The 22864-nt window shown below is 42.3% G+C and overlaps 1 protein-coding gene across 4 annotated transcripts in view; it reads right to left on the bottom strand.

Annotated features, from left to right (window-relative positions):
* Nucleotides 1–683: 683 nt before the first annotated feature.
* CNTN4 (contactin 4) overlaps nucleotides 684–22864 on the bottom strand; it is a gene marked incomplete at both ends in the record, with an annotated part of 500776 nt that continues 478595 nt past the window's right edge. For 2 of the 4 annotated variants that reach the window (XM_079712378.1, XM_079712377.1), the window contains 9 exons: nucleotides 684–784; nucleotides 3155–3323; nucleotides 11025–11137; nucleotides 11567–11753; nucleotides 12323–12435; nucleotides 14406–14640; nucleotides 15698–15768; nucleotides 17604–17753; nucleotides 19861–20019. In XM_079712378.1, the coding sequence (XP_079568504.1) occupies nucleotides 684–784; nucleotides 3155–3323; nucleotides 11025–11137; nucleotides 11567–11753; nucleotides 12323–12435; nucleotides 14406–14640; nucleotides 15698–15768; nucleotides 17604–17753; nucleotides 19861–20019 (1298 nt within the window). The remainder of the gene's footprint in view (nucleotides 785–3154; nucleotides 3324–11024; nucleotides 11138–11566; nucleotides 11754–12322; nucleotides 12436–14405; nucleotides 14641–15697; nucleotides 15769–17603; nucleotides 17754–19860; nucleotides 20020–22864) is intronic. The other 2 variants (XM_079712380.1, XM_079712379.1) reach the window with 1 other exon arrangement.

The raw sequence follows: 22864 nt of genomic DNA on the forward strand, positions 1-22864 counted from the left end.
AAGGTGCCTCTTGGGCAGTTAGTTTAGGTTTTGAGATTGCAGCCATTCCTGAAACCATCTCAGGTTGTGTTGAACAACAGAATTCACAACAGGGCTGGAAAGCATATTGTACATGGCAAAACGACTTGATTCAGTACATTAGTCATCCCAAGAGTCATTTCCATACAGCATCCTTGAGTTGCAGACCAAGTCTTCAGCTGTTCTGCCACTAAACCCTTATAAAACTGTACAAGGAATCTGCAATGTATTTACCAAGGTGAGTTTCCAACTCTGTCTTTAAAGGAACTATTTTCAAATAATAACCATGATTGTGTTGCCCATAGCATTTTACAGCAGAGGAAAAAAATTAATATCTACATTTCATGTTAACTTTAAAAAATTCTATAAAACACTAAATATATAATAAAAAATATGCATATACGGACATATGTAAACTGCTTTGGTAACATCATATTACAGATGTCTTCAGTGCATTGCAGAGTTTCCAAAGAAACTTCAGACAAAGCTAGATTTGCTTTGAGGAAGTACTGTAGAATGCCATTCCTAAAGAAGCAAAAAACATTTTTTTTTTTCCAGTAATAAGATGTACTTGAACAACAATATTACTTAGTACTGGGTGTCTTCAAAACAACTAGCTAAATGTTGCTTATATTATAAACACCAAGTCCTTTAGAGAACTGTTGTCATAAACTGGACCTGGCTGTGAGGGAGATCATGATCGTACTGATGGCCGACAGCGTGCATGCGTTGGAAGTGGACGGCCCCGCTCCTCTGGCATAGGCATCTGGAGAGAGAAGAAATTTACTCACCCTGGCGACAAAGGGAGGCGGGGCCCCAGGGCTTTTGGAGACAGAAGAACTATCTGAAGTCTACTGGAAATGACCATCTCTTGTTGACTTTTTTAGTCTCAGTTCTATGACTCCCTAGCTATGAACCTGGGAGCAGGTGGTGGACATCTCTGGATCTCTGTTTAAGCATCTGTAAAAGGAGGGTGTCCCCCTCTAACATGAGAAGAAACTTCAATATGACTGGTAACATTACTGATAAATACTATGATATCAATGATGCAGCAAAATAAATATTGATGTTCCCTTTCGAATTCAAGCTTAATGCTGGGCACAGAGCCACATGACACTTAATTCCTGTAAAAACCTTGAGGACCTCTGGTATGGTTATCACACCATTTAACTGGTAAGGAGATGGGGGCCCAGAGAAGTAAGATAAGTCTACGATTACCCAGTTGGTAAATAGTTGAATTGGGATTCCAACTCATGTCTGTCTAAACATACCTCTTTTGTTATTTTTTATTTTTTGCCCAACAAGATAATCTCAATTCTTTTAAAACTTTTTCTTATACATCTTACATTTTTTCACAGTAAGAAGTTACCAACTGTGATTTGAGGTTTTATCAAGATCGTAAGATCTCTGACCAACAAAATGGAAAACCTCTTGAGAAAGAGATCATGTTTTGCTCACAGTTACATCCTTATCATCTAATAATTTTACCAATAAAATTGCTTAAAGTGTTTTTGTAATGAATAAAACCAAGAATCATCAGTCAGTCTTTAAAAAAAAAAATCCTTGCAATGATAAGCAAGTATCAAGTCAGATTTAAAGAAAGTAAGATAAATCAACCCCAAAACAAATTCTCATCTTGTGTGTTTTTGGCCTGGAGATAATTTCCACATCTCACCATAAATCTGGTTCCTTTCAACAGAAGTTAGAGTCCTCTTCTGATACGTAGAAACCAATTCTCCCCAGTGTTTTAAAAGACAAAAATGCCTTTAGTGTTTGTATGCAAAAAAGGTGCAGTACCTGGAAACTGGCAAATTACTCCTGAATTCGGAGAATGTCTTGGGGCAGCCTTGGTTTCCCACCTGAAGTCCTGTTCTATGTTCATTAACATTAACAAGTGCTTATTCAGAAGAATGGTGAAATGACCATTAAACATTTTGTTTTCTGGTTTGAGGCATCCAAATTTTATAGATGTAATTAAAATGGCTTAGTGGATGCTTTACTAAAACTTGATATCAGCAAGAATAGTAGACCCTTTCCTCATCTGAAAAATACTATGATGGACACTTGGCAAAGGGGCTGAAGCTCAGAACTCTGTAGTGAGGGTTGCCCATGATTTTAAATATCGTATCTCCACTGGTGGCTTGAAAGTTCATATCTCCAGCCTTCACCGAACCCCTCATCTCTAGACTGTTAAATCCAAAGGCAAATGAAAATCTATACTTAGATACCTAATGGCAATCTTATTTTTTTTTATTATTGTGGTAAAATACACATAATGTAAAAGTTACCATTTTAAAGTGTACAATTCAGTGACATTAAGTTCACTCCAATGCTGTACAACCGGGACTGCTATCTAGTTCCAGAACTTTTTCATCATCCGAATGGAAGCCCAGTACCCATTAAGCCACAATTCACACCGCTGGCCAGTCACTACCAGCCACTAATCTGCCTCTATGGATTTGCCTGTTCTATTTTTTTCTTTTAATTTCAAATAAATAAAATCATACAAAAAAACCCCCAAAAAATAATATGCTGCTGAGATATTTGCAAACATAGTATTTGAAAACTAAGTTGAATGTGTTTGGCTCAGAAAAGAACACACTCTTCAACAGTCTTTGTAAACAAAGATAACCTTGGCTATATGTAGACATGTGCATTTATGTATATATGTTACATACGCATGTTCAAAATAAACAGTGTCAAGTTCAAAATATTCTCAGCCAAAGACATTATATTGTGTCACCACGGACAGGTTTCCAGAGCTTTTTAAAGAACGCTTTGCTTGTTCTTCCTGAGTCATGCTTTTAACTTTCTAAGCTGTAATTTTGGGGTTATTGTAGATGCAAACTACATGGGTCCACATGGAAAAGCCTGGGTGACTGATTTGGGGCTGCTTTAACCTGATTTTTGATTGCCAGCTGATTAAATCACTCAAAACTAGTCAAACTGTCTTCTGCACAAAACTACCTGAGATCAGCAAATACCAGTGGTCTGAGGAAGGGGGACGGCATCGTCCATTTTTATTTTAGCCTTTTTTTTTTTTTTTTCGGGCTTAATTTCACCCTAGCCCTGACTCACTGGGAAGCTTAGGAGATAGGGCAGACAGGGAGAAGGGAGGCAAAAAAGACATTCTTACTTGATATCTTTGGAATTCGAATCTGTTCACTGCTGCTGCCATCTCCTCCATCACTGAATGGCTTAATTTCTATTATATAATCTTCATCAAAAGGCAAAGAAAGCTCCACTGATGTTTCATTTGTTTCAATGACAGATGTGCTGCTTTGTCTGCTCCATCTGTACAAGACCTGCCAATATGGAAAGCACAGGTATCACCTGCTGTCCTCACAAAGGCCCCAAGGATGGAGCATTCCTTCACTTTCACCTCTGGGCACCGGTGAAATGCAGGGACGCCGAGGCTGTCAGGCTGCCCACTTGCATTTGGAAGGCTCATTTGATAGCGAGGGGCATGTCTGCAGCCACCACTGATTTCACTATGAGGAAAGAGTTTAAAGCGTTGTACAGCATGGCAGCGGGGCTAGCATGAGTCTGACGACGTGCTGTGTGGCCTCATGTAACCTCTGGAAGGTCAGTTAACACACATGGAGAAGGTGGAGGTACAGAGCTCAGTTACACATGAGGGTCTTTGGCATGAGCACAGACTTGGCTGCTGTGTGACCGCGGTCCACTTACTTTCCCGCTCTGAGCCTCACTGCCCACATCTGTAAAACAGGGACAATAACACCCACTTTTCTGGCAACTCTTCACAATTGCACAGGATTGAATAAAATGAAGGGCTCAAAGGAAGCATGTAAGAAACAGTATCTATGAAGCCTTAAAGGGAACAAAAGGTACAAATATACACGCCAAAGGTTAGAAGCAAAAAGTAAGGCGTAAAAATCACGCCAGGGCTTCCCTGGTGGCGCAGAGGTTGAGAGTCCACCTGCCGATGCAGGGGACGCAGGTTCGTGCCCCGGTCTGGGAAGATCCCACATGCCGCGGAGCGGCTGGGCCCGTGAGCCATGGCTGCTGAGCCTGCGCGTCCGGAGCCTGTGTTCTGCAACTGGAGAGGCCACAACAGTGAGAGGCCCGCGTACCGCAACAAAAAAAAAAAAAAAAAAAAATCAGGCCAAAAGTTATCATTGTTATTAATCCTTTGGAAAGAGGACATTTCAGAACAGGGAGAGCATCTCTGAAAGACAAGTGCTATAACCCCCTTTTCCTCCCACTGGACCTCTTTTTGAGCTACATAGAAAAGAGGGGATGTTATGGGGCAATTACTGTCACTCTAGAAGTGTCTGTACCTTCAACAGTGCCACTCATGTAGCTTCAACAGTGCCACTCTTTGTTCCCCTTCTTGGTTTCCTCTGGGTCAGAGACTAGGCTGGTAGTCCATGTGATGAGATGGGCAACTAGGTCTCTTGAAAATACATTCACCACCTGGCATTGCCTACTGTGGTCACCAACAATTCCCACCAGGAACAAAAGATAAAGGCCCAGAGAGGTGCACCTGCCTTTCTGGATATGATAATTGTGACGAGAACTGTCCCACAAATACTTTCTGATGTTTACAATGAACCAGGCACTCTATTGACATGACCATATTTAACTGCCACAACGACCTGACAGGAAAGGCACGATTATTCTTTTCTGCAGATGAGGAAACTGAGGCCCAGAGATGTCAGAGAGCTGGTGAATGGTAAGATGAGGGCTCCTAAGCCTGTACTCTTGAATCACCATAACCCATCGTTTCTCTTGACAATAAAAAAAAAAAAAAAAGGGTTGGGTAACATGAATGGTTCTGGTCCTGGCTGTGTGTTAGAAGCACCTGGGGAGCTTGTAAAAAATACAAGTGCTGCAGGCCACTGGTTCTCAACAGGGGCGGGAGCGGGGAGGACCAGTTTTGTCCCTGGCGGCATCTGGCAATGTCTGCAGACATTTTCTGTTGTCACAACGGGTGGGTAGGTCCTGCTATAACGCAGAGGACAGTCCCCACAACAGAGAATTATCCAGCTCAAAGTGGCACCAGTGGGGAGGCTGAGAAATCCTTCTCCAGCCTTGCCCCAGCCCTCCTGAGTCAGGCTCCATAGCAGAAGGGTCCAGCCCGTGACACATTGTTAAGAAAGATCTTCAGGGAATGTTCATTCAGGGAATCATGAATGAGAACAGGGTTCTCCAACCTGAGCGTGCATCAGAGTCGCCTGGAGGGCTTATTAAAACACAGAACACCGGGCTCCACCCCAGAGTTTCTGATTTAGTGGGTTTCAGGTGGAACTTGAAAAATCTGCATCTCTAAGAAGTTCCCAGGTAACACCATTGCCTCTGCTCCAGGGACCACACTTTGAGAACCACAGGACTGGCTTCTCTTTCCCTAAGACCCACTGTAAATTCTGATTGGCTGAGGTCAGAGACATAGGGTTACCCTACCATTGCAAAAAAAAAAAAAAAAAAAAAAAATCAAACACAAGTGAAATTCATAAAATTCCCTTAAAACAGTTTAGATCCCATTTGTTTCCTGGCATTTCATCACCTTTATTTATGTCTCTCTAATACAAGGTGGAAAACACAATTTCCTTGAGGTGGAAAGATTCATAAGTGTCCCCCTTCCTTCTCAGAGCATCAGTTGTATCACACTCAGCATCCCCTCACTAATGATCAGGCTCAAATAAATCCTGAGGCACCTTCAGGACTGTCACAGCATCTCATCAAGGCCCTTCAGGAACATGAGCTGGCTGATGGGATGCAAGGGCACACCTGGCTTTGAGGAATAAATTGCTTCTTTGACTCACCTCTGCCAGAGCACAGAGGATTCAACTAGTTTCAACTGTAAATCCAAAAGAAAGACTTCCAGGAAAAAAACTGCCCTTTTATCAGCATTGCTTATCAGTCTTCTAATGATGGGGACTGCAGTGGCACCTAAATAAAGGCCTGTAAAACCTTTATTTACACTAAACACTTGGTTCAGCTGCTTGACTTAAACGCTGTGTTTGCATTTCCTATAATCCAGGGTGGAGGACACGGAGAAAGAGTGAATTTGTGGGAATAATGATAATAGAATCAAACATTATTGAATGCTTACTATGTGTTTGAACACTTTATATTCTATGTGCTAATACAGGTTACCCCTTGAGGTAGGCACTGTTATTATTCTGATTTTAAAGATGAGAAATCTGAGACCTGGAGATGTTTAGCCATGTTCCCAGGGTCTCATGGCCAGTAAGTGGGAGACCCAGCATTCAAACCCAGGCAGTCTGGGTTCACAGCCTATATTCGTAACTAAGACCAGCTTGGCCACCACTGTGGGCAACTTGCTTCTCTTCTGTGGTCTCTGTCTTCATGAATGCAAAACAAGGGGGGTTAGATGGTAGAAAGCTCGTGGCCCATGGGTAACATTTGGCCTGCATATTTTAACTATTGGGCCCTTAGTGGGTTTACTTTTTTTTTTTTGAGTTAGATGTCAACATGTAAAAACCAAGAAACTATACATGATAAAGTTTTGGGTTCTACTAAAAATTGGAAGATATGGCCACACTGGTCTACATTCCTGTCTGGCAATAAATGGCTGGAGCTGAGAAGCTGCTGCCTATCCTGGACCATCACAAGCTCTGTAGCTTATCACAGTCTCCAACACTTCCTATTGTGTCACACTGGCATGTGTCTACCTCAGGACCTTTGCATATCCTGTTCACTATGCTTGGAACACTCTCAGAGAGCTGCCTATCTTACTCTCTCCTTTTTTCATGGCCCAATCGAAATGTCACCTCTTGATAGAGCCTTTCCCTGTGCTTTATTTAAAATAATGTCTCTCCTATCTATCCCATGGCACTGCCTATTCCCTTCACTCTGAGTTATTTCTCTTGGTAGTACTTTATTACCACTTGATCTATTTGTTTACTGATGGCAGGCAGAATAGCTGAGTGGTTAAAAGGTGGGACTCTGGATCCATACTGCCTGTGTTCAGAGCACAGGTCTTCAATATACTAGATGTGTTAACAACACTGTACCATATACTTGAATGTTGCTAAGAAAGTAGATCTAAAATGTTCTCATCGGGCTTCCCTGGTGGCGCAGTGGTTGAGAGTCCGCCTGCCAATGCAGGGGACGTGGGGTCGTGCCCCGGTCTGGGAGGATCCCGCGTGCCGCGGAGCGGCTGGGCCCGTGAGCCATGGCCGTTGGGCCTGCGCGTCCGGAGCCTGTGCTCCGCAGCGGGAGAGACCGCGACAGTGAGAGGCCCACATACCGCAAAAAAAAAAAAAAAAAAAAAAAAAAAAAATAAAATGTTCTCATCACAAACAAGGAATTGTAATTATGTGATGGGATGGAGGCATTAGTAAATGCTATGGTGGTGATCTGTTTGCAATATATAAATGTATCAAATCAACAACACACTGTATACCTTAAACTTACACAATGTTATATGTCAACTGTATCTCAATAAATCAGCGAAAAAAATACTAGCTATGTGAAGTAGGCAAGTTACTAAACTCTATGCCGTGAGTTCTTCATCTATAAAACTGGGGCTAATAACTGCACCTACTTCATGGGTTATTACAAAATTAAGAATTAAAACAGTGCTTGGCACGTATACTGACAGTATTTATTGAAAGGATTAAGCTAACTTAATCCCTTTACATAACCTGCCTGGCTCTGTAGACAGTTTAGTTTGTGATACTGAAACCAGACACCCTCTTTTTAGCTCAAGTATCATAAAGTAGCTTGACACTGTGCTGAAAGAATATTTTGCACCTTAAACTCTCTAAAGTCAACTTCTTTTTGAGACTATTTATGCAAGCAGAAATCCCACGAATCTCGACAATTTAGGTAGAAAACCAAAAATACACACACATACACACAGATGTCTAATTTTTACAGAACTATATATATCCCTGAACATTAACATTGTATATGTAGCGTTTCAATATCTATAACCAGTTACAGTGAGATTCCTTGGGATCTAAATGAGGATGTGTAGGGAGTCTGGCTCCTCCAGTCCCAGGCCTAAAGGGCAGGGAAGGAATTGAGTCGAACTGGAAATCAAGAAGTCACAAAGGGCCCTTTACTACCACCTGGTCTAACCTTGTTAATCCTCTTTCCTCTACTGTCAGCACATGTGGTTTCTGCAGCATTTCACACACTTCATACCCAGCCATGAGTGATGCTTCCTAAGGCATGAAATTCCCAACTCGGAGGTGCCACTCTATTTTTCATAGATATAGTTTAGATCCAACGTGAAAAACCATATTTGGGGAAAAAAAAAAAGCCTAAATCCATGGCTCTTGTTGTGTTGTCTTTTTATTTTTTTCCTGAGATAGTCTGTTCTTTCCTTGATTTCTGGATAGGACTCTATCTTAAGCTGTGGTGTCCTTTTTCTTTTTTGTTTCTTTTATTTTTTTAAATTAAGTCTGTGGTTGAGCCCTTGTGACGAATATATTAAACAAATACATTTTGGATCCCCCCCACACCAAATTAGCCTATATCATCCGATCTGCTGCTCACATCTGAAAAGGTTCCATGCTCTCCAGCTGTAATTTGTTCCAATGTTTTATTCCAGTTCTATAGAAATAAAAAGTTTCCCCAATCCTCCGTGAAGCCCCAGTTCTTTTCTGGGAGCTGAATACTGCCGTGTTGGTCTTATACTGCTTGATTCCACCACACCTGCCCGATTCTGTGCTGCTCAAGGGAATCTTCTAGATGTCTGCAAAAGTGTCTGTTGAGTTTTTAGAAAATACATAAGAAGGGCCTCCTTGGAAAAGTGCTACCAAGACAAGCTCATATGAGAGTTTCTGAGTGGGGGCAGGAAGACAAAGAAGTAGCAACTAAATAATACTCATTTTCCAAGTTTTCTTCTAAAACTGGCTATAATCTTTTAGACCCAGTTCACTGAAATCAAATTCAGCTTGCATACAGATCCCTGCCCTGTGAAAGCTGAGGGCGCTTCAAGTCACTTTACTCAATGGCCTTCGGTCTTCGCATCTGTGAAATGAAGGGCTTTGGCTGGATGATCTTCAGGATTTCTTGCCCGACTAACATTTTGCTTGGTTCCCTGAAGTACTTTAGGCAGCTCCCTGCCTTTCAAATTTATTTCAGCACCAGCTTCAACATGAGCTTAAAATCTAGTAAAAGGTTCACTCGTGGAGCTTGTGCCCCTCCACAGGGACTCCTAAAGCTTTCTGAATTTTTATTGTGTTTTCTCTCTCTGTTCTACTGGGCGACACTGGAAGCAGGGAGGAAGACTTTCTCGCTCCTGTTTTTTTTTGCTTGTTTGTTTTTTCACTCTCCTCCTTGGTTTGGTTAAATTAATTCATCCCAGATCACATCTGCATCTCTCTCGTGCTGTGTTCAGTCCCGGCAGTGTCAGCCTGGGTCAGACCCCAAAGTTGCAAGGTCTGTCTTCACTTTTGCCTTCTTTCTTTGCTTTCGAGTCTACTCTCTCCTCTCTCGTCTTCCAGCCTACCAAACCCCACATCTCTCTCGTCTTACGTAAAACTGATCAGATGAACTCTTTCCCATTATGTCGCACTAAGAGACTAATGATTTAGGAGTTCAAGAAACGAGGGCTCCCTTTAATACCACCATAGTGAATGCATCCGTGGCTTGAGAAATCATGGGGACCATTCAGGCACTGTGCTCGTGAGGCCCACAGTCTGGGGATTCACAATAAGTTATCAGCCAATTACAATTACCCAAGAGGATGGAAAGTACTTTAAAAAAAATCTGACAAATAGTGAGAGCTCTGGCCATCAGGGAAGCCTTCTCATCTTAGACCCGAAATATGCGTGGCTGATTAAGGATGGAGATGTAAGAGGCGGCAGTCCCAGGGAGATGGAATAGAGGTGCAAAGGCTCAGGGGAAAAGGAAGATACTGGAAGATTTCTCCTTTAATAAAAGAGAAATGCAGTCCCAGAGAGGTTACATGATTTACCTAAAGTCACATAATGACTAGAGCACCAAAATGGGGTCGTTTTTGCTCTATTCTGTAAGACCCTTCCAGAAAGTTTGCTTTTACAAAGGGATCCAGGGAAAGGTCTGAAGATTAGTTCTTAGGGAATGTTTCTCTGCTGGCAGAATATAAATCACTGTGCCACATGGATGAAGGAAAAACAGTCCATAGCAGTGACGGTTTCCGAATCCCTCTCTAATCATATCACCTAAGGCTCTATGGCCGACTATGTCAGCTCCCAATTCCAGCCCTGGCTTTACTAACTGTAACTAGTGCCTGACAGCACTGTCACTATGCTACTCTCAACAGCTGCATCCAAAGATGTCACCAAATAGCAGCCTGCAGGCTTGATGCATCCTGCAGACTAGTTCTGTTTGGCCTGCATTGCCTCAAATGTTGTTTAAAAGTAAAACAAAACAAGATACTTAAAATGCCCTTTAATTGTGGCACCAGGGCTACATCCATTTTCTTTTCTAGTTCTTTAAAGTCAGGCTAACATTTATGGGATCAGGCAAACGAATGTCCTAAAAAATCCTTGTGTATATGTATGTATATGTATGTGTGTGTATGTGTGTGTGTGGGGGTGTGTATACATACCCCTAACAATAGGAACATGAACAAAAAAGATTAACCATTAGTAATAGGAAGAAGTTACTACTGTTGATTAAAAATACAATCAAGACAAGCACAGAACAAAACTGACAGTAGAAATGTTTAAAATGTGGTTCTTCATGATTTTTTGGAGACCCAACCACAGGGTCTTTAACTATTTCTTTTTTTTTTTTTTTTTTTTTTTGTGTGTGTTACGAGGGCCTCTCACTGTTGTGGCCTCTCCCGTTGCGGAGCACAGGCTCCGGACGCACAGGCTCAGCGGCCATGGCTCCCGGGCCCAGCTGCTCTGCGGCATGTGGGATCTTCGCAGACCGGGGCACGAACCCGTGTCCCCTGCATCGGCAGGCGGACTCTCAACCACTGCGCCACCAGGGAAGCCCCGAGGACAGGGTTCATGAGAACAGTGTGTCCCCACTAACAGCAGGAGTAGGTGCCTCTGCAAAAAGAAATTACCCACTTTGTATCCTTTTACTTCCGACTCATTATCCAGGGCCTTCACTTGATCCCAATTCAGGATAATTTTGGAGTCCGATGAATTCCATATGATGTTTCCGGGGGGTTGACTTGGCGCTGTAAAAATTTAAGATATACGAAGTCACAGATTATTAAGTCTCAATGGATTCTGAGGAATATCTCCTTCCTAGAATTCGAGAGTGGAGGCAATTTAACGGGCTATTGCACTAATATGTGTCTTCAAGGTCACTAAAATCTGATGAGATACAGCATTGCAAATGGAAAAAAGATTCAGTTGGTCGCCTAACATTTATAGCTAAAAGAAGTGGCCCTTCCCAGTGAGGAGAAAACATTTATCTTTCTGTCCTCCGGAGCAATGAATTTTGCATGGTATTCGGAAAGGTTCAGTTAAAATGCTAAGGTAAATCTGAATTTCCATAATGACACCAATTAGTATGCAAATGATCACTGGGAGGTGAGGATGGGAATGAACTTGGAATATGTTTGATGAATCTCTAAAATATATCTGAGCAAGAATGTTCTTACGTGGCTTTCTGGTTGTCACGTTGACCGTCGCACTGGAGGGGCCTGTCCCTGCAGAATTATATGCCTTGACGGCTAAATGATACAGAGCGCTGCCTTTTAAGTTGGTGATTTTTGTTGATGTCTGATTTCCTATTGTTCGTATTTTTCGAGCATTTTCTTCTTTGTCATCATGTCTCCAATATTTTACCTGAGAAAATAAAAAGGAAGACCTTGGATGTCATACCTATCGGGGATATCTCCAACGTCATCAGGTGATTTTTTTTTTAATACAAGATTCTTATGACAGAGTTAATTTTCTATACAGCAAGTCGTAAGCAGAGCTTTCAGAACCAAGAGCTTTGTGCGTGCTGAGAAATTATCGATAATTAAAAAGGCCCCCTTTTTGTTCTTAGCTTCAGAGTGAGATGGTAAACTGGCACAGTCATGGTTGGGTATTTCTCCCTTTTTCCCCACCTTGTTTTGACCCCAAGTGATCCTTGGTGTATCAGAAATCAAAGCTCATTTTGCCAACCACCTTATACATGCTTAGACCTGCATGTATTTAGGCAGAGTTCTCTGGAGAGTACCATGGAAATGGGTAATCTCACAGTGGAATGCTCAGGGCTTCCATTCATGCTCCTTTAGAAACAACTATTCTCTAAAACAAATGCCTCTAAATGGAACTTCAGGTCTTTTTTCATCAAGAGGGTGTCTAGAAAGTTCTCATTGAGGGGTAGGGACCCTTTCCCAGAACCAAGGCACCTATCTCTTGCTTACCTCATACCCTTGTATCCGACCTCTATTCTTTTCCATGGGGGAGGCCCAGAAGACTTCAACGTCTGTTGCAGAAAGACTTCTGGCAAAGATGTTGGCTGGTGCTTTGGTGGGTTCTGCAGATAAGTATGGAAAAAGTTATGACTCTATCAGCTGCATCAGAATAGGCTTCTAGATGCAAAGGCATCATATGGGCAAAGAATCAATGATTATAGAAGAGTCCTTAGTGATTATGATCCAAACCCTCATTTTACAGAGAAACCATCATTAACAGCTGGGAGAGGATGGTGATGGAGATGGTGGTGAAGAGACTTTTTCAGTCTTTGGCTTCTAAATTTAGGGGTAGGTGGAAGGGAAGTAACCCAGGACACTTAAGTTTAAGCACCATGTCTCATAGCCAGCAATTTATTTAACACACATCCTTCTTAATTAGCATTTGTCCTAGGTGAGAGTCGTAGTCACTGGTTACGAAAATTAGACAGAAAAAAGGAGAGTCAACTGACGTGACTAAGTTTCAGGAGGGCCAGGTAACGGTTCAGTTCTGCACAGCCAGCTGCACGTCTTACAAGCTTGGCTGTACAAGTCATTTATGCTTTCTGGGCCTCAACCTCCTCAGCTGCAAAGGAGAGTCTGGACCCAGTTTGTCCCCTAAATTTCAGTTCTTTTTGCCAGATTTTTGCCAGAGCTGTGTACCATTTTTATGTAAAGATTTTCCTTTCAGTGGTCTTTCTTAATGAACAACCTAGGCATGTTGTGAGTTGTAACATAAATGAAATCCTGGTTTTGATTTGATAGCTGTATTTTTTTCTGATGCAATTCAAATCGATATATAAGTATTAAATAATTTTAAAGGTTCATCTAGTACCATTTACAGTCAACTTGTGTGCTCCCTCTGGAATGCACATTATGTTCCAGAAAATGGTGTACATGGAGACCCCTAAGGTTTTGTCTATTTATAACAATGTATGATTCTATTTATGTGTTAATTCATTCAGTATTTATTAGGGGTCTGTGTGTCATACACGTTTTGACACTGGTGACACAGAGGTAAAAAATAAATAGCCGGCCCTCAAGAAACACACCTTAGTGAGAATATAAAACTAAAATTCAAAATTCATAATACATTGAGATGAGAATTATAACAGAGCAATGTTAAGACACAAGGAAAAAGAGAAGCACCTCACTCCGCGGGCCTGGGGAAATTAGAGAAGACCTCGGTTGTTTGAGTTGAGTTTTGAAGGATGACCATTAGGTCACAAGGTGGGCAAAGCAGGGAACATTAAGAGAAGTTAAAGCATATACTAGGGGCTCAAGCTTGTTTGGATAATTGCAAGTCCTTTGGCTATGGTTGGAACATGGAGCATGCAGGGAAGAGGGGCAGGAGTTGAGGCAGAAAAGAGAGGTGGGGGCTAGATCATGGAGGACCACTGAGTCTAAGGGGCTGACTTCTTTATCTGGACAGAAAAATTTATTGCATCTTCACTTACTCCAAGTCAATGACTCAACTTTTAATATGGTCTCATTCCGAACATCACCTTTGAAACAATGAAGGCAAACTCCAGTGGAAATGAATACCAGTAGGAGAGGTATTCTGAGAGCAGGGATAGCACAGAGGCAGTAAAAATGAGTGAGAACCCCTAAACATGATAACACCGGAGATGACAATGAGAGCAATCACACTGCTTTGTGACTTACTCTATTCTTTAATAACAGAATAATTTTTGAGTGCAATATGACTTATGAAAAAAATCATATTGAGAGGAAATACAAATTATATTTTGGCATTGACTTAAAGGCATAAAATAAAATAGAATTCTGTTGAAAGTAATGTGATATATACATAGACATGAAGATCTTATATGGTACTTGAGATTTTGGTCCTTAGCAGTGGAATTAATAAAGGATAACCATTTGTTTTTATATACCATGGAGTTGCTGTCTTTCTAAGAGATTGGTGGTAGATAGTGAATCATATTTTTCATATTACGCTTTTCTTGATTCAGGATATGCCTTCAGTTTATGGATAGAGTGCTAAATTGATGGTACGTCCTAAAGTCAACATCTCAGAATTGAAGAAACATCATACCTTCTTCTGCAGAATACACCACCGTGGTGGGACTGAAAGGGCCTTCTCCTTTATTGTTGAAGACACCCACTTTAACCTCGAAGGGAGAGAAGGGATGCACGCTCTCATTCCTGAACACGTATCTGGAGGCATCCGCGGAGGCCAGCACGGTCAGCATCCAGATCATTTTGCCATAAGGCCGGAAGGCCACCACGTAACCAAAGCCTCTGCCGTTCTGTAATTCCTCAGGGACCGTCTGGGAAGAAAGGGAGGTGGTCTTCAGAGGCCGCAGTACTTTGATGCAGATGCTACATTGTTTTATTCCACTCCCCACCCCCACACACGCCCCTGTGTTCACGCTATCTTATTGGGGGCTTTGCCGAGAGTCTTCAATTTGGGACTTGCCATCAGTCTACCAGAGATATTCAGGGGGGATTGAAGCAGGGCTAAAAAAAAATCAGTGAAAACCTGCAGTGGAGAGCCTGGCTTCCTGATGGAGGAGACCCAGCTCTGAAACTGTAGGAAATGACTGTGGAAGACACTGGACAGTTGATCTAAAAACCAACATTCCCAACATGTACCATCTAGTAGGATCCTTCCTCTAGTGTCACACGGACACTCATTGAAAGAGCTCTCACCAAAGAAGTGGGGACCATCCTGGCTCAGGCAAGATCTTCCCTCTCAGCCCGGAAGAGCTGGGCTGGAAGGGGTGAGTGGTTTCTCTCACTGCTGGGGCTCTGGTTAAATGACAGATTTAAACTTCCGCGGCTGTTGCCTAGAATCCTTCAAAATCATTGTGGACTCTTTCTGAAACTCTGACCTCCTCTCTCAAAATCAATTTTTAATAAAGTGGTGACTAACACACCTCTACGTTGGTGAAAAAATACTTTACACAAGAGGGCTCCTGCAGCAAAGCCAATCTTAGGAAATTGTGCTGGTACACGGAGTCTATTGTGGGCAGATGTTTTAAATCAATTGGCCTTGCAGTAATTCAGGAAAAAAAGAAAAACTGGTTTTCTCTAAACCAGCCTTCTTTAATGTGCATATTATACATATATACATTTTTTCTTATATTGTCTTCCCTTTCATGATTGTTTTTCCTGTGATCAACTGAGTTAAAACTTGACTCCACAACTGATGGGCAAGCACCATCTTTTCCTGCTAGCCATTCACGAGAGAGGGAGTGTTAGCACTCAAACGGAGTTTTGCTGTTAAAAACAGAGAAGGCAGCTTCCCATATATGTTTAACACGGAGTAAAATAATAAAATAGCCTAGGCTAATGTATGTTCCTTTCGTTCTGCGATTCATTTACCTCCCAGGTTATAACCAGTTCAGATTTGCTGCCTCCGCCTCCACTGACGTTAGCTGGGGTGACTTCGGGGACTGTACAGGAGACAAAACAACAAGTCATGTCAGGTGGCAAAGGCCAAGAGGGCCAGCAAGGTTGCCTGGCTGAGGTGACTCAGTTTAAACAGATACTCAGATGCACACAGCTTTGTCTTCTGAGATCAGAAATCGTATGGTCAAGGGTCCCGAAGCATCAGCTCGCGGAAGTGAAACATACCCAGGAAATTGCTATTAGTCACCTCTTTCCCATTCAACAAGAGGCACACATGTTATCTGACATGACTGAACAATGATTCAGCTCCACCCCTAGAGGCCAAAGTTCAGGGAGATGAGGAAAGGACTGAGGTTCTGGTTCCAAGGCTTGGGTAGGCGTTTATGAACCACGTGGCGGTACACAAAGAAGTGATGACACACACTCTGCCCGTGCAGAGCTCACAATCTAGTTGGAGGGTGGGAGCACATGCAGGACGATTACAGAGCGATGTCGACAACCAAAAACAGTGCAGCACAGACAGAATGGAGGCGTGCGGAGGCCTCCTGAAGCGCAGGCTGGGCTAATGGCTTCTCGGAGGAAGGTGAGTTTTGAGCTGGGTGTTGAAGGAAGCGGTGGACAGAGGTTGACCCCTGGCTCACTCTGCTTAACCTCTTTGACTCCTAGTTTTCTCTGTAAAAGAGGGCAAATTATGGTAGCTTCCCCCTCAGGATTGCTGAGAGGAATTCATTAAATTACGATTTTGGAGGGAAAAAGAAGCATGGGGTTCCTTCCTATAGTATCATCCTATAAATGAAAGACTCCAGACAGAATCTAAAAATGTCCGGCTGGGGTATAGATTTGGTGACTGGGAATGTCCCCTTGGATAAAGCCAACGAAATACAGCCAGACGGATTTTTGTCCAAGAGTAGGGTCAGTTTCCATTTGCTCTGGGGCCTTGCTCTTCCTTCAATAAACATTTGGCCTCATCGCAGCTGGGACCTTTACACACACCCACACTAGGCCTCGCACTCTATGTGAGACAAATACAAGGGATGCAGATGAATTTATGTCATTCTCTCACCGTGCTCACCCAAGCTGCGTACACAGAAGCTCCTACAAACTGCCGACCAGGCTTGCGTGAATTACTAAGATGTTCCCAATCTTAGCTTCTGGGAAGGGTTTATACCCTAAGAAAATCTTACTGAACATTTCTGAAGAACTTATTCTTTGCCACTTGACATTTCTGTGAGTTGATTTCATTTGAAGTGTGGGTGTGCATTTGAAAAAATAATAATCCTGGTAGGAGAGTCTTGGTGACAAAGGAACCAGTGAAGAAAGACGTGGTGTTTGAGAGAACAAAGCAGAGTGTCTCACCCTGTACCAGGGAATCCAGTGAAGAGTGAGAACGTAACTCTGGATTGAAACTCACTGCTGGGACTCACAGAGAGAGAGAACAAACTAGTGGTTACCAGTGGGGAGAGGGAAGGGAGGAGGGGCCATGTAGGGGTAGGGGTGTAAGAGGTACAAACTATTATGTACAAAATAAGCTGCAAGGACATATCACACAGGGGAATATAGCCAATATTTTATAATAACTATAAATGGAGTATAACCTTCAAAAATTGTGAATCACCATATTATACACGTATAACTTATATAATATTGTGCATCAACTATACTTCAATAAAAGTTAATATATAAAACTAAAAACAAAAACACCAACAAAATAATGAAACTCCCTGGTGGTAAAGCTGAGCATCTATTGGTCTGATTTCTGATGATCACAGTCACTCAGGGAAGGGTGGGCTAGCATAGAGCCTCGTTAGGGCTGAAGAGCAGGGAGATTCAAAGCCTTTCCCTAAGGAACAGGAGCTCCTGTATCCTTGGTGCTACTCACGGGCCTCTTCTGTCCTCCGCTTCTCAGAGGGCTGACTGGGCTCCCCAATCCCAATCACGTTGGCTGCAACTGTGCGGAATTCATATTCGACCCAAGGGTTCAAACTCACCACAGTTGCTGTGAATGTCTTCCCATCAATGAGTTCTGGGACTGAAAGACATCAAAAGGTGAGCATGTTTCATAGGATTCCATGTTAGGAAGATAGGAACTTCTATCCATCATCATCACCATTACCGTGTTCGGGGCATTGCTGCAGGTCTGAGGGTAGCTGCACAAACAGCCCTTGCAGGGAGGTAATCTCAGACCTCTCTGTGCCAGACTAATAAACTCAAATCACACACCAGCAGATGACATCACAAAAGACAATCTTCAAAGCCCAAAGCTACTTGACCATAATCACTGTTGTTCTCACCTCACATGTTTTTCAGCATTTACTGTATGGGGCTGGGCATATCGTTTAATTCTTACAACTATCCTATGAGTAAGGTGAAATTATTCTCTTCATTTTTATAGTTGAGGAAAATGTACCACATAAAGGTCAAGTGACTCGCTCAAGGTCATAATGGATTGCACCTTTGTCTGACTGCATGGCTCAAGCTCTGTAACTTATTATAACAATGGAGTAATAATGTTATAAATCCACACAGCTACTGTTAATGAACTGTATTAGCATATCAAAAGAAAGAATCTGTAAACATAAAAGGAACGGCCCATGAAGAAAAGAAAAAGAGTCAGAGAGGCAGAATTTCATAGTGTTCATCCAGCAGGATTTGGGGAAGGCCTCCCTTCACAGAGGACAGGGCCCCCTGCTTGATGCCACAAGCCATGGAGCTCTGGACTTGGCTTCTATGCTCACTGCACAACCTTTTGGGTTTTGAATTAATTACTATGAAGATTTCCCAATGGGCCCAGGAGACTCAGAGGGACGTCCCCTGTGACAAAGCTGAGGGCCCTGTGACTAGGCTTCAGTGGCTTCTAGCCTCCTTGGGGCCACACTTATATAGTCCTTCCCTCCAAAGGTGAAGAAAGTGGGTTCTGGAGTCAGACAACCTGGATTCTTACCCTAACTCCACACTCAGTAGCCAAACGACCTTGGGCAAGTTGCTTCACCTTTCCATGCCTCGGTTTCCTCACCATGAAATAAGGCTAATAACAATATCTATTCACAGTGCAGTTGAAACACTCAAGAAAAGCACTTAGCAGAACATATGGCACATAGTAAGGGCTTAATCAATTCCAGCTGTTTTCTTTTGTAAACCATCATTATTATCTTCAACAGAATCAGCATCTTCATCCCACTCTTTTCCTTCATTATATTTATTCAGCAATTTATTTTTTTAAAGTATCACAATCATTTCTGTATGGGGTCATAACAATTCTTATTATTCCTATTTAACAGAAGAGGAAAATGAAGATGTATAGATATCTGCTGATTAGCAAAGTCAGGACTAGAATTCTTATCTCCTTAACTTCCAGATTTTTCCTTTCCTTCCTTCCTAAAACACTCCTGTGACTCAGAAGAAAGCCAATGATTCAGCTGGAAACACAGAAATCCATTTCAGAGGTTAGACAAGCTAAAATGGAAAGACTAGAAGAGTGTGTAACTTGCTTTCAATAACTACTTTTTTGTCCATATTTTCCTCAAACGAAACCTAAATAAAATAACAAAATGAGTCAATTTGGAGGTATAGACAGCAGCAGGGATGGTATGGCCAACACATGTATTCTTTAATTTTACAAACTCTCATGCCTCTTCATGCCCAAATATATCCATCTAAAAAAATGGGCAGCAAGTCAAGAGGCTCCACGCAGCCCTTAAATCCAGGTTTCTTGAAAGCAGTGTACAAACTTTACAAAGACTGTGATTAAACAGTGACATAATCCACTGTTTTTCAAAGTGCCCCACTAGTGGTACACATAGGATTTTAGGCAATGCACAGATAGATGATGCATTTTATTTTTATAACTAATGTATTTTAAAATGTGTGTCAAAAATATAACACAACAGACCTACTATCATTTCAGACTTATTGCTTAGAACAAATTAACAAACAAACAAATATGAATCAGTAGAAAGAAAAACATAAAACAATAGTATACTGGTTGAAGTACAGGAAACACTGCCGTAAAGTCTCATCTGTAGCTGTGTCTGAATGAGAACCTAGACGCCTCTCGGCTTCTGCCACAGAGCTGTGTCCATTCTGCTGAGTTTCAGAAGCCCCTGTGAGACACCAGCACCAGGCATCCAACATGGTACCTGTATTAACTGCTTGCCAGCCCACGGAGAAGGGAGTCCTGGCTTGAATGACATACATGGTGATGGGGCTGTGGTTGTCAGGCCCGGGTCTCCAGGAGAGCTGAGCAGTGGTGTCTGTAATTTCATCTATGGTCACAGCCTCCGGGGGGCCTGGAGGACCTGAGAAAGAGCAAGACCCTCAGAAGTTGAGCAGAGTGTTCAAATGTCCAAGGATGTGACCACTTTGTTGAATGGGGCGCTGACCTATTCAACCATTGATGCATCCACCCACAGATTCATCACTTGTCAATTCCTTTTTGAATAGCTATTAGGAGCCTAGCTTTCTTCTAGGCTCTGAAACTACAGAGATGAGCGAGACATGGCCCGGCCCCTTCCTTCCACGGCTTCACAGTATAATAGGAAAAACCAGTATGTATATATAGAATTATAATAGAATATTTGTTCTAGATGTGAAGAGAGAATATTGGGGTACCACCAGGGCCCAAATTCATTAATCCATCCATCATATATTATAAGTTCCTACTACAGTTGGACACTGTTATCTGGGGATATAGTAGTGGTAAGTGAAGATTGGAGCCTTCTGGAAATGGTCATTTCTACCCCTGATGATGTGAGCGAAGATGACTTTAGAACTTTGGGGGTCTCAGTGCTGCTCTGTACATTCCAGCTGCATTGGAATGTCCACATAAAATGCCAGCACACACTTGTGTGCCAGGGAACTGCTGTGAAAGTGGCTTGTGTGCAAGAGCCCCAAGACTGTGCCTTCCTCAAAGCGGTTTCAAAATCGGGTTGAGAGTCGAAGGACCACATTGGCAGTTTCTGTAAGTTTCATACCTGTATTTTCCTCCTTCTGCTCTGGATGTGCATTGTTTCTGCCATTGTACTTAGACCATCGAAACGGGAGGAAATCAGTTTTAAAAGAAGGCTTGCAAATCGTAAAGAAACAGAGGGCTGGAAAGTGGTTGGTAAGCAAACACAAAATAACAGCAGAGCCAGAGCAGAGACTCAAAGCTGTCCTTGATTCCAACATGAAACGCTCTTAGCAGGCGGTTAAAGGCATTTCTAACAAGTGACCACCTGGGCAGAGAAGGTGAGTGTGAGGGACACATAACGACACAGCTTGTGTCCATTAGATAGCAGTAAGGAGATCTTCCTGGGGGGGATGTGCTGAGGCCCGGGACAGCAATCACATCTTCTTCCAAAATACTACGGGGCCTCGGCACAGGGGCAGGGAAGGAAGAGACCTTTCGCAGAGTGCTGAGAAGTTAATGGCAATTTCTGGAAGTAACACTTTGTTCTGGGACTTACTTCCGTACCCTTTAAGTGATGCCCTAAATTTCTCTTTCCTTTTTTAAAAATCGTTTCTTATAGACCCACAGATGAGACTAAATTTATCTTCTCCCTCCTACCCCTGAATGAAAGGTCTGCAAGTCGGTATGCTGGCACTGATTAATTTTCCACAGTGACATTTCAGCATGTCAGTCTAATGCCACCTAGATAGAAGTGAGGTAACCTCTGGTCTTCAGGACTCTTATTAATCAGAGAAAAGTCCAGAAGACAATATAATCTTTTTTTTTTTTCTCACCAGCTTTCTCATCTTAGCATTCCCATCCTTTTTTAAAATAGATGCTCCTTCCACGGCCTTTAGAATCAAAGTACCACAAGGAGAGAAGTGTTCCTCTCCACATTCCTCAATGAATTAAACTGATAGAGGAAGATCTGAGCCCACTGTTGGCAACTAGGAAGAAGGACATGAAGGGGTGGCATGAAGTTGGCCACTGGGGGTAAGATGGTACTTTCACAGCGCGGTTTGCTGTTTGTTATGTTCCTGCTACCAGCCCCACCCAAGTGTAGATATGCTACACCCTACAGAATGTTTACCACCTTTGTTTTGGGGAAGTTGGGTCTCTCTTTCAAAATGACAAAATGAGCAAATGTTTATCCTCTGAGCAAAGTGTTAAAATGGTCTGGGGCTCAAACAGTTTGTGTCACAGGCAACAGCAGAGGGAATGCAGGTGTTACACCTGCATCCCTGTTTCTTTCTCAGGGAAGGGTGGCCTTTCTAGCTGCTGTTTGAGTGCTCTAGATTAAATAAAGTAAATATCAGAGAATCAAGGAAGCCAGAGCCAAGACTCCAAGCTTTACTAGTTTCAGATACAAAAGTCTCTTACAGGTCAGTGAAACACATACCAGCCTTGCCTCTGCAACACGCAGAAAAGCTGAAAGGGCAGAGCTAGGAGGAGGTAAAACAAAAGATTATGGTTTAACATGGCATATTAATTTATTGGCTTTATTAACTGATCAGGCTAGAGGTTCTTTTAGACCGCATGTGCAAATTCCTCTTGGTATTTAATGTTCTTTTCTGTGAAATGAAGTATACAGTATCATTTAAGAAATTCAACTATTACTAATTTAAATATTTATTAGTCTAATTTATTGGTGTTTAAACTGCTGATCTGAACATTATCCTATTGAAACAGAGGATACATTTTCAACAACAGAATTCTTTTGGTCCCCAGTGGGAGAGCAGACCAGCTGTGGTGTATTTTAAAATGGAAATAAACCCGGTCCCGTAGGTTATACTATAGGTAGCTCTACCCAGGTTGGAAGTTCTTTCTCTTCTCTGGCCCTTATTCATTCCATTATAGAAAGGTTTTTAAGGCGATTTAAAGGGGAACCAAAGCAGACCTGATGGAAAAGCTATTTTTCTTTAACCTCTCTTGACAATCAGTTTGAGTTGCTAACTTCCACACACCTCTCCCCTCATGTTATGCCCACAGGATACAGCAACAGTTTTTGTGGCTTCCAATAATATCTTATTCTCTGTGTACTCAGATTCATCCTGCCTCCAGATCTGATACCCCCTGGATTTGTTTGCTTGCACTCAAAATTCTGCTGGCCAAAGATTCCTAAACACCAATAGTTAGGGTTCAAATGAAGGAGACACTGGCTAAGAGATTATTTGGATGTTCTGATTTGGCTTTACATTTAACTTTAGCAAACC

Source organism: Hyperoodon ampullatus (assembly GCF_949752795.1).
Source record: "Hyperoodon ampullatus genome assembly, chromosome: 10".
In the NCBI taxonomy this organism is placed as follows: Eukaryota; Metazoa; Chordata; class Mammalia; order Artiodactyla; family Ziphiidae; genus Hyperoodon; species Hyperoodon ampullatus.